Below are 15,925 nucleotides of genomic sequence, written 5' to 3' on the forward strand. Positions count from 1 at the left end.
AGAGAGTTAAAAACAAAGTGGTGGGGGGAGAGGAAGGGAGAGAGAAGAAATCTTAGAAGTGGATAAAGAAAGAGGAGTTCAAAAGATAAAAAACAGACTTTAAGTCAAAAGCTAGAAAAGCAATCAAAAAGAGTAATCATGGGCAGTGGTGGCACACACTTTTAATCCCAGCACTCAGGAGGCAGAGGCAGGTGGATCTCTGTAAATTGAGGCCAGCCTGGTGTACAGAGTGAGTTCCAGCCAAAGAAAACCTGTCTTAAAAAACCAAAGAGCGAGAGAGAGAGAGAGAGAGAGAGAGAGAGAGAGAGAGAGAGAGAGACAGAGACAGAGAGAGACAGAGAGAGACAGTGAGAGAGAGACACAGAGAGACACAGAGAGACAGAGACACAGAGAGTAATCATGTATGATAAAAGGTCAATTCAGCAAGGTGATACAAGAGGCATAAAGATATTTGTACCCAATATTGCTGCCCCTAAAGCTGCAGGGTACATACTGACAGACTTCAAAGGGAGAGGTACACTCCAACACAGCAACAGTAGAGCACTTAATATTCTACTTTCAGCATAAGTGAAATACCAGATGAAGTTAACAAAGAAATGTAGAGTTAAACCGTACCCTGGACCGAAGATTCCAGTAGACATTCATAGACTAGTTCATCCAACAGCTGCAAATGCATAGTCTCCTTAGCAGCATGTGGAAAACTTCATATACATCTTAGAGTTGCCCACAAAACCAAGCAAGCATTAACAAATTAAAAAAAAAAAAAGAAATCACATCAAGTATCATTTTGACCACAACAGCATAAAAGTAGAAAGCAACAAGAGACACTTGGGATACTAAATGAATACAGGAAATGGAACAACAGTCCAGAAAGACTCAGGGGCTGTGTCCATGCAAGTGCCACTGAGGAGGTGTGTGTAGGTGTGTGTGTGTAGGTGTGTGTGTGTGTATGTGTGTATGTGAGTGCGTGCATGCATGCGCGTGCATATGCGTGTGTGCGTGTGAAGACAACCTTTAGGAGTCAGTTCTCTCCTTTCATCAGTAGGATCGGGGATCAAACTCAAGTTGTTAGGCTTGACTGCAAGCAGCTCACTGGCTGAATCATTTCACTAGCCCAGAAATTATAAAATTTATTGAGACAAATGATAATGGCAATATAGTATGCCCAAAATTATGTAATTAGAGCAAAATTGAATGTAGAGAAGTTTATAGGAATCATCACCCACCACCAAAAACAAAGACTTCAGGCCTGGGGAGATAGCTCAGTGGTTAAGAGCACTTACTGCTCTTGTAGAGGACCCAGGTTTGATTTCCAGCATCCACAAGGTGACTGACAACTATCTGTTAACTCTAGTTCTAGGGGCCTCTTACACCCTCCTCTGGCTTCTGCAGGCACCAGGCATGACATGGTGCGCACACATACACGTAGGCAAAAAATACTCAGACACACAAAAAAAAAATTAAAGAAAAGATTTCAAATAAATAACCTAATATTGTACCTCAAGGAATGAATAGACCAACAAAAACAAGACTGACCCGAATTCCAAGTTAGCAGTAAGAAAAATATTAAAGGAGTGCAAACATAAGTAAAATAAAGATTAAAAATACAAATGATGAATGAAGGAAGCTTTAAACCAGTGTGAACACATGGGCACATGTGTAGTGATGGTGCATGTGTTCGTGTATGCACATTCATGCCATAGGCAGAAGACAACCTTGGGGTCACCCTCAGAAATGCTGTCCACCTCTTTTGAGACAGCGTCTCTCACTGGCTGGAGCTCACTAAGCAGGCTATACTGACTAGCCAGTGAGTCCTCTCCCGTCTCCACTTCCCCAGGGGTGGGTTTTTAATGTGCACCCCATGCCCAGCTTTTTATGTGGCTTGCAAAGGTTCAAATCCAGCACTTCAGGCTTATAAGGCAAGTGCTTTATCAACTGAGCCCTGGAGTTTTTATTTCTGTTTTTAAATATAAAGAGAAAAAATCTTTAACCAGACAAAGAAATGAGAAAACTCATATAAATAAAAATAGAGACTAAAACAGAGACATTAGGGTAGATACCACAACCATAAAAAGGATCATTAGATAAAATTATGAACAATTGCATGCCAACAAATAAAAACAACAACAGAAGAAATAAACAGATTTCTGAACATATACAACTTACCAACACTGACTAAGGAAAAATTAGATGCCCGAGGAAACCCATAAAAATAAAGGATGAGATTGAATCAATAATAAAATATTTCCATTAAAGAAAACTCCAGGACCAGATGGCTCCACAAACATTTAAAGATTAACACTAATTCTTTTCAAACTCTCTTTTAAACATATAAAGGGAGAGAACTCTTTCAAATTCATTGTTTGGGGCCAGCAATATTTTGATAAACAAACCACCACAACAAAAGAATAATAAAGATCAATATCCTTGAGGAATATGTTTGCAAAAATCCTGAGTTAAATATTAGTAAATGAAACCCAACAGCACATTCAAAAGATGTCTCACTGCGACCTGTTGAGATTCACTCCAGAGTGTAGGATGCTCTCCAGGGCAGAAAGCAGTGAATGTCTCCACACTAACAGAACAAGGGACCAAAGCCATACCATCACCTCCACAGACACAGAAAACACATTTGCTTGGAGAAAATTCTAGTCTTACAAACTTCCATTAGTAAAAAAGAAAACTGATTTTGAATTTCAAAAAAATCTTACTCAAAAAGATGGAAGCCCCAGGAGAAGACAGAAAAATATTTTGAACATGAAAAGAGATGGCAAGAAGTTTGGAAGCAGAGGCTGGTTAGTTAAGAATGTAACATACATTAGACCAGACTGCTAGGTAGTCTAAGAAGGAAAGGATGTATCAGGAAAATATGTAATGGGTTAATTTTGAAAGCATGAAATTGAAAGAATCAAAATAGTGCTTTGTTCAATTCCATACTGATATAGTCCAAAACGTGAATGAAATGCAAGTGTTTGTCTAGCTGGACAAGGCTGTTCCAAGGAGAACCACAGAGATTAAAATTCACTTATTTTCAGACCATAATAGAACAGCTATGATCACACATCTACTCTGAGTGGCTCTCAAGAGGAATTCTTGCGAGCCTTCCTGCATTATCTATGGTCATGTTTGCTACAATGCTTCATATGTGCTGTGTCAGGCTAATTACATATACTACTGATACATTAAAAGCAGATATAAAGCTGCTTATATTGTAGTTCCTGAAATAACTAAGAAAAAAAAAAACACCCCTCAAGTCAGGTCCAAGGCAAAGTAATTAATACATCTGAAAGTCTGGACGGCTAGGAGCCAGGAAGTGACAGGTGCAGAAAAAGCAGGGAACAGATGAAGGCAGGAAGGGCAGAATGTACTGGAAGGATGACCTGGTTACCAGATGGAGGAAGCCAGTGTTTGCCAATAATAATTTTGATTTTGTTTGTAAGGTAATGGCAATTCAACACTGGTTTTGCTCACACTATCACACACATCTTAGGGAAGCAACTTGGGAAGCCTTGTGGTAACACCCTAAATGCAGTAAACACTGATGAACAAAACAGCTAAATTCTCCTAATAACGGGGAGTAATCACCATGCAATTACAGCAAAACCCAGTATCATCACTTAAGAAGGAGAACTCAACACACAGCACCCCCTCTTCCTGTTTGTTCTTTCCATTAGTGGCGGTGTGCTTAAAGCTCCTTCCCCTCCCCAGTAAAAATAAGTTGGCAATGCTTTTATCCCCTCGTCCTGTTGTGAGGAGAGTATTTCAGAAGAGCCATTGTATTTACCCCCACACCTACTCCACCTACAAGTGACCTGGCGGTGCCTCCCATTCGTGTAATACCTCCAAGGCAAGGTGATGCACTTTTGAAACTCTTACACCAGGAAAAAAATCTTCTGTGATACTTTCAAAAGTTGGGACATCTTCAGGGAGAAACTTTGATAGACTAGCTTCCTGGACTGCCTCAATAATGACCAGAGACTCGTCTGCTTCAGAAAGCTTGTCACTGTAGAAGTTGAAGAAAACAAACCCGAGTCATTTCTGCAGAACCCTCCTGTGTCCCTGGTCTGATAAATGAAAGGAGCTTTGGAAATTCCCCTAAGGAACACAAGGGAGGAAACTGCCTGTGTAGACAGGAGAAGCTCCATCTCCCAGCCATGTGCTCCTTTCTTAATCCTCAGAATTGCTGAATACTTTTCAACATGGTAAAAGAATGAGTTTTCCCCCAATGGTAAAAAAAAAGTTACTATTCTTCATTTTCATTTAGGAAAGATTTTAATTGCATATTCTTGCATGTCTTTAACAAATAAAGGGATTTTCAACTATCTTTCCCTTTTCTTTATTCAAGTGTTTTGTTGTGTATGTTCAGCGTACATGGAACTGTGTCACAAGAAAAGTTTACATGTGTATATAATATACATATAATTACTATATTAGATACACATACGTATATACAAATACTATAACATATACATTGAGATTATCCCTTCCACACCCCTCTTCCCCTTCCCATTAGTTCCTTTTGCTCTTCTACAGTTTTGTGTCTACTTTTATGTTGTATATATGCATATGTGATTTTATGTATCTATATGAAATCTAGGAACTACAAATGAAAGAAAATATGATATTTATCTTTCTAAGGTTGGCCTGATTTGCTTGGCTTGGCTTAAACTATGCTCTGATTTTTAAGAGGAGTTTGTCCTAGACCATGCATGTCTGCATGCAACCACAGCAAATATTGTCTGCCCTAGTTTGTCATGTTTTTCAAATCCATAGATGTCGTTTCTAACTTACCTTTATAGAATCACCTTTAATATTTTGAGATGAGCAGATCCTTTTCTGTCGTTATAAATATATTCTTCTGTCGAGTCTACACTTTTTTAATGTGTAGGTGTTTGGCCTGCATGTATGTCTGTGTACCACCTACACGCAGTGCTCACAGAGGCCAGAAGAAAACTGTTACAGACAGTTGTGAGCTGCCATGTGGGTGCTGGGAATTGAACCCAGGACCTCTGGAAGAGCAGCCAGTGCTCTTAACTGCTGAACTATCTCCAGCCCCTATAGATTCTAGATTTTGAGTTTAGGTTTTAAAAGTCATATGAGGCCTGTGACAGTCAGTATTGATTGTCAACTTAATGGGATACAAAATGACTGGGAGACAAACTTCTGCTCATGTCTGGGAGTTTCTAGACTGGGTTAACTCTGCTCCACCCAAATGTGGGTGACACCATTCTGTGGGGGTCTGGTCTGAATAAAAAGGAGAAAGTGAGCTGAGCGTCCTCAAAGCAGATACAAGGCTACCAGCTGCTCAGAGCTCCTGTTGCCACAATGGATTGGATTGTTGAGTCAACATAAACCTTTTCTTCCCTGAGTTGCCCTGCTCAGGTATTTTGCCATAGCAACAAGTAAGTCACTAACAGAAGGCCCAAGACTCAGGCTCTAACACTGGGAGAAGCATCTTCTCTACTCCAAGAATATAAAAGACAATTTGTTCCTTCTGACAGTTTCACATTTGAGGTTTGTTTATATTTAAATCCCTCAATTATTTTAGAGTTTGTCTTGGCAAACGCTGTGGAGCATGACTCCCACTTGACCTTTCTGCAGGTGGTGGCTAGTTTCCACACTAAGCATCGAACAATCTAGTCTTGGTGATAGGTTTATGATACACTCTATGTCCCAGGCATAACGTCCTGCTTCCTGACTTGCTACAATATTTCAATACTTTGCCCACTGACAACCAGTGCCACATGTTCAATTGGTGAAGTTTTGCAACATAGCTTAATCCTTAGTAAGATACTTCTCCTTAATTTATCTTGCTTTTCAATATTTTAAAACTACTTTTGTTTATTTTTTCCATGTGAATTTTAGAATCAGTTTGTCTAAAAACAAATAATTAATAATAATAACAATAATAAACCTTTGCTTATCCTCAGATTACGGACACATTCAACATTTCTGGCCTTTTACGTGGGTGCTGGGGATTTGAACATGTGTCCCCATGTTTGTGGAACAAGAATTCACATACCCACCAAGCTGCCTCCTCAGTCTCCCTTTTGCTATTCCTAATATCTTCTTTCATAAATTAATACTGGATATTTAAACTTTTATGATATCTGTAAGATGTTTTATGTTACAAGTACTATTTATTTCAGTTATTCACATTTGATTTTCACCGTGCAGTCTTGTTAGCTTCAGGAATACCCCAGGTACTGAAGTCTGTGGATGTTCAAGCCCTTTACATAAAATGTTGTATTTGTTTACTGTCTACACAGTCTTCCATGTACTTTGAATCATCTCTAGATCATTTAGATTGCCGAAAACGACACTAATTCTGTATGACTACCAATACTCCATTGATTGCAGAATGATGATAACAAAAAGGGCGTGCCTGTTTCATGCAGGTATGATTTTATCTTCCTTATTATTTCTCTTCTAGATGGGCCCTTCATTTCTCTTTATGTTCTATTACACATAAGTAGCACATGTCTTCTAAAGAATAGGCTCCACTGAGGATCAGGAATCCATGGCTCATTTTTGTTCTATGGATGCCAGTAAGTACCTGTCAGTCTATCTTACTGGGGTGCTCTGGTATCTTCCTGGTTTTGTTTGCTGCTGGTAGACATGTAAATAACACAACAGGTGGCAATTGAAGTTGTAGGTGTCAGCCCACCAGAAGAAAACTCTCTGATGGGTATAACCTCATTAAGCAAGGCCACAAGGCTACAGACTCTGGAGTGTCTTTTGCTTCTGTTGTCCCTCTACATGCTTGCTGCTACAATCTTTCCCTGGTATCTGGCATAGTGTGAATGGATGTAAGGAGTCCTCCGCTGCTTGTATTGTAGTGTATTTATCTCATGAATACATTGCAATTTACTGGGCATTTTTATCTGTGGATTTTCAAGAAGATGATTCCTCTCTAAGCTGTACTGTCTAATTCATAATAATAATGATAGTCTATACAGAATTTTGATGAATAAAAATACAAGGAAATGTTACACAGTCAGGGTCTATGAGTTCTCCCTAAAGAGCTGCTTTAGATTACAGCCCAAGATAGATAATAAAGTAATTGATTCTTTCTTTATAATTACAATTTGCAGCCTGTCAACAAAAGAGTTGCCTGAGAAAATATGCTCCTTGCTTGCTCATGACAAGTTACTTAGATATATTGCATGTGAGTTGTTGAGATGACTGTTTTAGGGGGATTAAAAACAACAACAACATGTCTTTACCTAAAATCATTCACTTGAGAAATGGAATGTAACCCCTTTGTGATGCCTGCATTGCCTGAAAGAGTTTGTTGGGGTATTTAAACAGTGGAGGGAGAGAGAACAAGGGAACCATCGAGAGAGTGTGTGAATGTCTTCATTCCCAAACCCCTCAGATAGAAAAACAATGCGCTGATGCCGTGGACTTCTTTCAAACCCTGGGCTGCCTGAAGGCTGGTTCCCTCAGGCAGCAATAATAGCTTACCTTATTTAAAATTCTACTAATTATTTATCCAGCAGTACGTAATTCTCTGAACCTAACATTAAATTCAAATTTCAACTGACCATTTACACTCCCGCTTCTTCTTTTCTGCCATTATTAAAACTGTCTTCAAGGTCTTCATGCCAAAATCATAATGCTCCTAAAATGCAGTATTCAATATCTGAGTTACTATAGTTCTCAAGGAAAAATAGAACCATTTAAAACAGTCACATACATATGCACATTAATAACCATCTATCTATAAAAGGAGATGTCTGTATGAATCCAGAAACCTCAACTCTACCTCCAATGCTCTTATTTCTCTTCTAAGTTGATGCTCCTGAAAGTCCTGAGAGTCCCTTTGCCTTATGTCCTTAGCCTCTCACTCTCCTTCCCTCTCCCCCTCCTCCTCCCTCCCTTTAGAGTTTTACTGCGTTATCCAGCCTTGAACTCTTGGACTCAAACTTGGACCCACTGTTAGCCTCTCCAGGACTGAGGACTACAGCCATGCACTACTGAACTCGTTCTTAAAGGAGAGGGTGGCAGGTGTTAACATACAGCATCTGAGTTGCACTGTCTGAGAACTAGGAAGGGGAGCTGGGAGAAGAATAAGAGGAGAGGGTGACTTTGGAGAAGATGTGGTTTGCTGTCCAAACCATTTTAGGTTAGAAACAAATACCCAGACCCCAGAATGATTCTCAAAAAGGTGTGGGGCTCAAATCAGCTGCACCAGGAACAGAGCTTGCAAGTGCCATGCTCAGCTGTGCACTGAACACACACGGTCAGGCTGAGTGCTTCTTTTTCCACAAGTCCTCCCAGTCACTGAGATGTACACATTGCTGGAGAACACTGATCGAGAGGCTGACATCCACGAGCAGAGAGAGCAGGTACGGTGTGAAGTTATCATATATGGCGCCACTTTCTCCAGACCTTTGAGTAAAGGCCTAGGACCGTGGATGCACAGCCCCTTTGAAGACAGCAATTCCTGTTTTACGGCGGGCCTGGGCCTTTCTGTAACCAGCTTCATGCTTTCTATTAAACATCTAGAGGGAGGCAGATCCTCACCTGCTTTGAAAGCTGCTTGTCAGCTAAACTGTAAAGGTTAACGAGCTTTCCAGCCAGCGACCTTGAAGATTTGAAGCCAAATGAGAACAGAATGACTTCAATGATCAACGTGTACTGGGGCACCATCATTGCCACTGGGCGAAAGAGAGACTTTAAGTTCCCCGGGAGCTCAGCTCGACCACTATATCTACAGAGGAAAAAAAAAACAGCAATAATAAAAACAGTAATAAAAATCCAACTGTGCTTTCCTTTTTGTCAAATTTGAAACCATATTACTTTACCCCTAAATGATTCTATTGGCTTTCTGTGTGACCCTTATGTGAAAATCAGTTTACAAGGTGGTGTTTACCTTTCATCCCATGCTGGTCTAGCATATGTCCTGTGTCTCATTGTATGGCTCACCTCATCTCAGCTCCTTCTGATTCCTTGGACCAATGCAGCACTTGTTTAGATGTTTGATGAACCCAGCCTTAAGTCAGAGGCCTAGTGTATTCACCCATACAGACAGGGTAGAGATGTTAGATCTGGTCATAAAAGAGGCTGTGGGGCTGTGTCAGCTCTACAATATGGAACTCATATTTGGCACCATATGAGTGCTCAGAACCTGTGGCTGGACAGGGGTCAGCCCTACTTACTATGGAACTGACTCCTAACGACTCAACCTTACACCTATAGAGCAGTACATTTCGACCATCAGCAGAGAAGCTACTTTTACAGGAGATGGGGATGAGCACAGACTCACAACTTGTCAAGTTGAAGAGGACAGGAGACTGCAGAGTCCTCGGATATCCGTATCATACCCCCCCCCATTCCCCCACCCCCATTCCTCGCCTTCCAACACTCCCTGGGGAAGAGTGGGTGGAAAGATTGCTAGACACAGAGGTAACTACAATGAAGCAGCGTTTTACAAGGTACTCAGGACACAGAAGGTAAAAGCCATCTTTTCAACTCATTTTCAGGGAAGTGTCACATAGAAAGTCAACAGAATTCTTTCTGGGGGCAAGTATAGCATTTCAAGTTTGAAAAACTCTACACAATGGGGCGGTTGAACAAGACCTCCCAATGGTTGTGACATCATGAATGTCTAAAACTTGTTTAAGATCAAACCAAACAAAACCCCATCCTGGACAGGGGAGGCAGGCCCTGAGTCTCTTCCCTATTGGAAGAGGCACTGGTAATTGATAGTTGTGGGGGGCGGGGGTGGCAGGGAGCATTAATTTTCTTTAACAGTGTGACCCCTGGTAGGCTGACCCTACTCCAGTGGACAGCCACACACCCAAGAGTCCATAGGTAGCACTAACTGGATTTGATTTTTTTCTAGAACGAGGACACAAAGTTATATGGGTACAGAATGGGGGGGGGGCAGGAGGAGGGAGGACAGGGGAATCTGTGGTGGATATGTACAATTAAATTAAATTATAAAATAAAATAAAATAAAAAGAAAGTAAAAAAAGAATGAGGGGTGGATCTGGGAGGAGCTAGGCTGAGGAGTGAATATTATTGAAATACAATATATAAAATTCTCAAAGAATTAGGTAAAAAAAGATTCTGGAGAGTGAATGATAGATACACAATCTTGGACAACTCCACCCAGAGCTAAGGTTAAAGAAATGGATTTTAGTCTGTGTATATTCTGTTAGATTCCTGAACGCTTACCTAGGATTCATGGTGATGAACACTGCACATGACATATTGATACGTACTTCTTTACCATCCAGTAGAAACCTGAAAGACAGTAAAGTATTCATCATTAAAATCACTCCTCTAAGCCAGGTGGTGGTGGCAGTGGCGGTGCACGCCTTTAATCCCAGCACTCGGAGGCAGAGGCAGGTGGATCTCTTTGAGTTTAAGGCCAGCCTGGTCTACAGAGTGAGTTCTAAGACAGCCAGGGCTACACAGAGAACCCTGTCTCGAAAAACAAAAACAAAATCACTCCTCTAGGCCAAAGGGTATTAAAACTATAACAAATCAGAGGATTTTCTTAAGACTTTATTATACTTAAATCCAAATAAAGCATACTAAAAACAACAGAGAGGAGACTGGGGCCCATTTTGAGCCAATGTTGAGTTCTGCTGGGATTCAGGTATATTTGATTATATATAAAAGATGTCTGAGAAGCTTTTGGGCCTGGATGTTAGAAGGCACCATCAGACAAAATAACCCACACAGGGAAGAGACCCTGGGATGTGGTGATATTGTGTTCCTCAAAATATTGTGCACCCTAATAAACTTAACTGGGGTCAGAGAACAGAACAGCCATAATATTAAACATAGAGGTTAGGCAGTGGTAGCACACTCCTTTAATCCTAGCATTCCAGAGGCAGAGATCCGTTTGGATCTCTGTGAGTTCAAAGCCACACTGGAGACAGCCAGGCATGGTAACTCACGCCTTTAATCCCAGGAAGTGATGGCAGAAAGCAGAAAGGTATTTAAGGCGTGAGGACCAGAAACTAGGGCTGTTTAAGCTTTCAGGCTTTTAGCAGCAGTTCAGCTGAGATCCATTCTGGATGAGGACTCAGAGGCTTCCAGTCTGAGGAAACAGGATCAGCTGAGGAATTGGCGAGGTGAGGTGGCTGTGGCTTGTTCTGCTTCTCTGATCTTCCAGCTTTAACCCCAATTCCTGGCTCCAGGTTTGTTTTTATTAATAAGACTCTTTAAGATTCGTGCTACACTGGAAGACCACAATGAGCTGGGGCTGGGAGACTCACTAGAACACAGTAGCTGAGCACAGAGCTCCTGCCTGGAACACAGCTCACTTCCAGCCTCCCTTCGCCAGTTGAAATAGTGGGACCAGGGATAGAGAGATGGCTTAGCACTGGCTGCTCTTCCTGCAGACCCCGGTTTGGTTCCCCACACCCACACGGTGGCTCAACCATCTCTAACTCCAGTGTGAGGGTATCTGAAGTCTGTGGTACATAGACACACATGTAGGCAAAACACCCATAAAATAATAAAATCTCAAAAATTAAAAAAAAAATATTTGGATAGCTGTGAGACAGATGATGCTTTGCCAAAACCACTGGTGTCCCGTCAGTGGCACCACGGGCAGAGACAAGGGCAGGAATTTCTGGGGTGACTTCTTACCAAAGAGGATAGTTTAAACACGAGAGGCAGACAACCAGGACACAGCTGGAGAGTTCCTGGGCACGACACTTTGCAGAGGTTAAGGCATAGAAGAGGGTGGTAAAATGGGGGTTCCCGTGCTCCCCATCTGTAGCCCTGGTAACACTAACAGTATGAAATCCATCAGAGTAAAGTTAGCAGCTGTCAGCATGAGTTAGACATCTTATATCTATTATCTATTATATATTCTGAATATCCATCTGTGTCCCTGAAGCCAGGCACATGAACTTCTATGTGTGTCGGAAGGGAAAACGTGTTTATTATTCATAAACAACAGTAGCCCTGACATACATACATTTTATTGTGGTTTTTCAAAAGAAGCACCTTGGTTTAGAATGGTGAGGTGGGGCTTCAGGAGAACAGACAGTATTTTTGTTTTGAAATGGGTGTAGAATTAAAGAAAAACCAATCTATGCAGAATTAAGGAAAATATCCATAACTCTTATTTGATTTCTCTAAGTGTAATATCCGAAGATGAAGGAGATTCTAAGATAGAAGAAAATATGAACTAGAGTGTGTCTGCATCAAGGGCTTGTGGCTCCAAGCTGCTCCAAAGTGTGAAAGGAGAGGGGGGGCCTCTAAACTGGCATTAAAGCTGAGAATATATTCCACATAATTCACTAGGAACATTCAAGGCAAATGTCATTCATTTTCCTGCATGCTAAACAAACCAAACCAAACCAAAACCCAGAGACCCCAGCACTTATTTAAGAAAAGGACTTGGCACTAATTACACAGTCGACATGTATGGGATTTCCACCCCAAGGATGTACTCCATGAATACATACCTCACAGAATAGCTGTCTTTTGCAACCTTGATGCTTAGGAGCTGTGAGGAAATGACAGAGAGCACCTCTATATCTATTCGGTTGAATTCATCGAAACAACACCAAGCTCCTGACTGCACCAACCCGAAGAATAATTTGCCAATTATCTTAAAAAAAAAAAAAAAAAAGGATCGATTACAGAAACTATATAGGTGAACATTTCCACCTGGATACTAAATTCTGTGTATTCTTTTCATCTTACCCAAACGAAGTAAACATCTTTTTGCAATTTTCTCTCCATAGAAAGTTTATCAGTTGCTTAGACTCTAGATGAGTTCACTGCTGTTTCTTTCAAAAGCTTAAACACCAACAGCAAGCTCCTGTGTCCCAGGACCATTGGCAAGTGATAGCCAACTGCACAAAGCTATTCAGGTCTCAGAGCTGCAGCCTAGTGGCGTCTTTATGACCATATTGCAGTAGGTAGGGGTCAAGTGTCAAGGCAGATATCTTTCTCTGGAGTGGGCAGACTCCTTGTAGTTTAGCTTGGGCTGTAGGTGAGGCCAATGGTGGCAGGGGTAGAGGGTGAGGGTGAGGGTGAGGGTGAGGGTGAGGGGGGTTGGAGGTGGGGGTAAGGGGGTAGAAGGGCAGGGGTAGGGAATTGAGGGGGTTAGGAGGTAGGGGATTGGGGAGCTTGAAAGCAGGTGTTATTAAAACACCTTTGTATTAAGTGTCAATGTTCCGTTCACCATGGGATATTCTGAGCTCAAATCAACACGTAAAACAAGTTGCAGAGCTGGGGATGTGGCTCAGTTATAGAGCACTTGCTCAGGCAGGCACCTGGGTTCAGTCCCCAGCAGTAGGATACAAAGCCCCCAAACTGTAGTGCTGTGAAACTTTAAATTCAATTTGTAACAGATACATAGGGGAACATGAAATTTTAATAAAAATATTTCAAGATTTTATTAGATATGTCTTAGGCAATTATCATTATTTTTATAATTGTTTTTCGTGTTAAATCACTGTAGCCTCTTTGAGTTTATTAATTACCTTTTCAGTAAATGAATGTTCAGGGTAAGGAACATTAGTATTGTTTTGGTTTTTGTTTTCTTGAGACAAGATTTCTCTGTGCAGCCCTGGCTGTCCTGGAATTTGCTCTGTAGACCAGGCTGGCCTCAAACTCACAGACATCCACCTGCCTCTGTCTTCTGAGTGCTGGGATTAAAGACATTTCCTACCATGCCAGCATGAACATTTGTATTTGTATTACTAAAGCACAACTATGTACTTTATGCATGTGAGATTTTGTTTAAAAAGAATCCCACTGTCATAAAAACTGAGAATTATTGCTTTAAGAAATTTAGTTAAACCACTTAAAAGAAAAGTTAAAACATGTTTTAACTCTCAATTAGGTTCTAGACTTCTATTCTCTATTCATTACAGTAACTAGTATTTGTACTCTTACCAATACATTTTTTGTATTTTTCTTAGTTTTTTTCATTCCTCAATGAATTACTTTACATGCACTTTTTTTTTTTTTTAGTATATACACTTTTGCTTTACCTTATAATCCAAATCTTCAAAACAATTGAAGACCACACAATGTTTACCATAGTTCTGGAAAACAAAATACTGTTTTAATATAGTTCTTGAGTTATGCTGTAAAATAAAGATGTTTAAACCGCCAGAGTAAGAAAGATATTTCTATTAAGCTTTTGAGAAAAAATTTAAAGTTAAAAAAATGAGTTAGGTACCAAGTTCAGAGATCCACAGAACTAACATGGTATGCATGCATTTAACTGCTGTAGGAGAGTTGATTAATTTTCAGAGCTTCAGGTCATGATTTACACAACAAAACCAAGACGGCAATAGACCAGAGTGAGAAACGGTTGCTTCCCTCCACCTCCCACACTATTGATCAGTCAGCTCGTACAGTAATATTCCAGGTAAACACAAAGATGACTGGCTTAGTAAGACCTTTCACCTGTTAGATATTCAAAATTTAATTGATGGAGTGCATCATGTAATGAATGTGTTGGCAAATACAATGAACATTTTATTGTCGGGAACCGTGTGAACAAGATACAGTGAAAGTCTGTGTGACACTCTGGATACAGTGGCTACTTACTTTTGCTAGGTCTTTAACAGTCTCCGTCTTTCCTACACCTGCTGGCCCAGCAGTGCAGCCTCCCAGGTTGAAGTAGAGTGCTGTTGTCAGAGACAGCCAGCACCGTTCTGTGAGGGGTGTGATGACTAGTCTTGGCGCACAGCCCAAGTACTCATAGCCATAAACAAAACTGATGTTTCCTTGAGATATGTAACACAACTTCTGCTTTTTATTCCATTTATAGTTCAAATGTCTGAAAACAATACTCATATATTATTTGAGAAAAAATATTTTTACATATAAAAACATAATCATTTTATAACAATTTAAACAGAACCATAACCCCTTGTGTTAAGAAGCAGTAATTAAAAATCTCCCCAAAAGTGAGTCCAGGTCCAGAAAAAGTCAGTGCAGAATTCTATCAGACTTTCAAAGAGGAAATAATGCCAGTACTCCTCAAATTATTCCATAAAGTAGAAACTGAAGGAATATTTCCAAATTCTTTTTATGAAGCCCCTATTGCCTTGATAGAAAATCCATACATAGATTAAATAATAACGAAAATTGTAGGCCAATACCCCTTATCAACATAGATGCAAAAATTCTCAATAAAATACATGCAAACCAAATTGTGGTGGTATTGCGTTCCCCAAAATATTGTGCATCCTAATAAATTTATCTGGAGTCAAAGAACAGAACAGCCACTAGATACAGAGGCTAGAAAATGGTGGCACTCACACCTTTAATCCTAGCATTCCAGAGGCAGAAATCCCTCTGGATCTCTGTGAGTTCAAGGCCACAATGAAAACAGCCAGGCATGGTGACACATGCCTTTAATCCCAAGAAGTGAGCCTTTAATCCCAGGGAATGATGGCAGAAAGCAGAAAGATATATAAGGTGTGAAGACCAGAACTAGAAGCTTTTAGGCTTTGGAGCAGCACAGTTCAACTGAGACCCATTCGGATGAGGACACAGAGGCTTCCAGTCTGAGGAAACAGGATCAGCTGAGGAACTGGTGAGGTGAGGTAGCTGTGACTTGTTCTGCTTCTCTGATCTTCCAGCATTCACCCCAATACCTGGTTCCAGGTTTGTTTTTATTAATAAGACCTTTTAAGATTCATGCTACACCAAATTGATCACATTTTCTGCCATTATCAAACTTACTTCATTCTGGAGACATAGGGACAGTGCAATATGCTTAAATCAATAAACAAAGTCTACTAAATAAATGGGTAAAAAGAAGCAAAGGAGTGAGGTGGTAGAGAACGCCTTTAATGCTAGCACTTGAGAGCAGAGGTAGGCCAGTATCTGAGTTCCAGGACAGCCAGGGCTACACAGAGAAACCCTGTCTTGAAAAACTAACATAACAAAACAAAACAGAATACAAAAACAAACAAATAAA

General features: G+C 40.5%; 1 protein-coding gene across 1 annotated transcript in view; it reads right to left on the reverse strand.

Moving 5' to 3' along the window:
* Dnah14 (dynein axonemal heavy chain 14) overlaps positions 1-15,925 on the reverse strand; it is a 219,404-nt gene that overhangs the window by 121,538 nt on the left and 81,941 nt on the right. The window contains exons 29-35 of the mRNA XM_059281041.1: positions 14,545-14,776; positions 13,980-14,033; positions 12,441-12,586; positions 10,186-10,254; positions 8,530-8,716; positions 7,548-7,624; positions 3,841-4,003 (exon numbers count right to left, since the gene is read on the reverse strand). Of these exons, the coding sequence (XP_059137024.1) occupies positions 3,841-4,003; positions 7,548-7,624; positions 8,530-8,716; positions 10,186-10,254; positions 12,441-12,586; positions 13,980-14,033; positions 14,545-14,776 (928 nt within the window). The remainder of the gene's footprint in view (positions 1-3,840; positions 4,004-7,547; positions 7,625-8,529; positions 8,717-10,185; positions 10,255-12,440; positions 12,587-13,979; positions 14,034-14,544; positions 14,777-15,925) is intronic.

The sequence above is a fragment of the Peromyscus eremicus genome, chromosome 15 (genome assembly GCF_949786415.1).
Source record: "Peromyscus eremicus chromosome 15, PerEre_H2_v1, whole genome shotgun sequence".
Lineage (NCBI taxonomy): Eukaryota > Metazoa > Chordata > Mammalia > Rodentia > Cricetidae > Peromyscus > Peromyscus eremicus.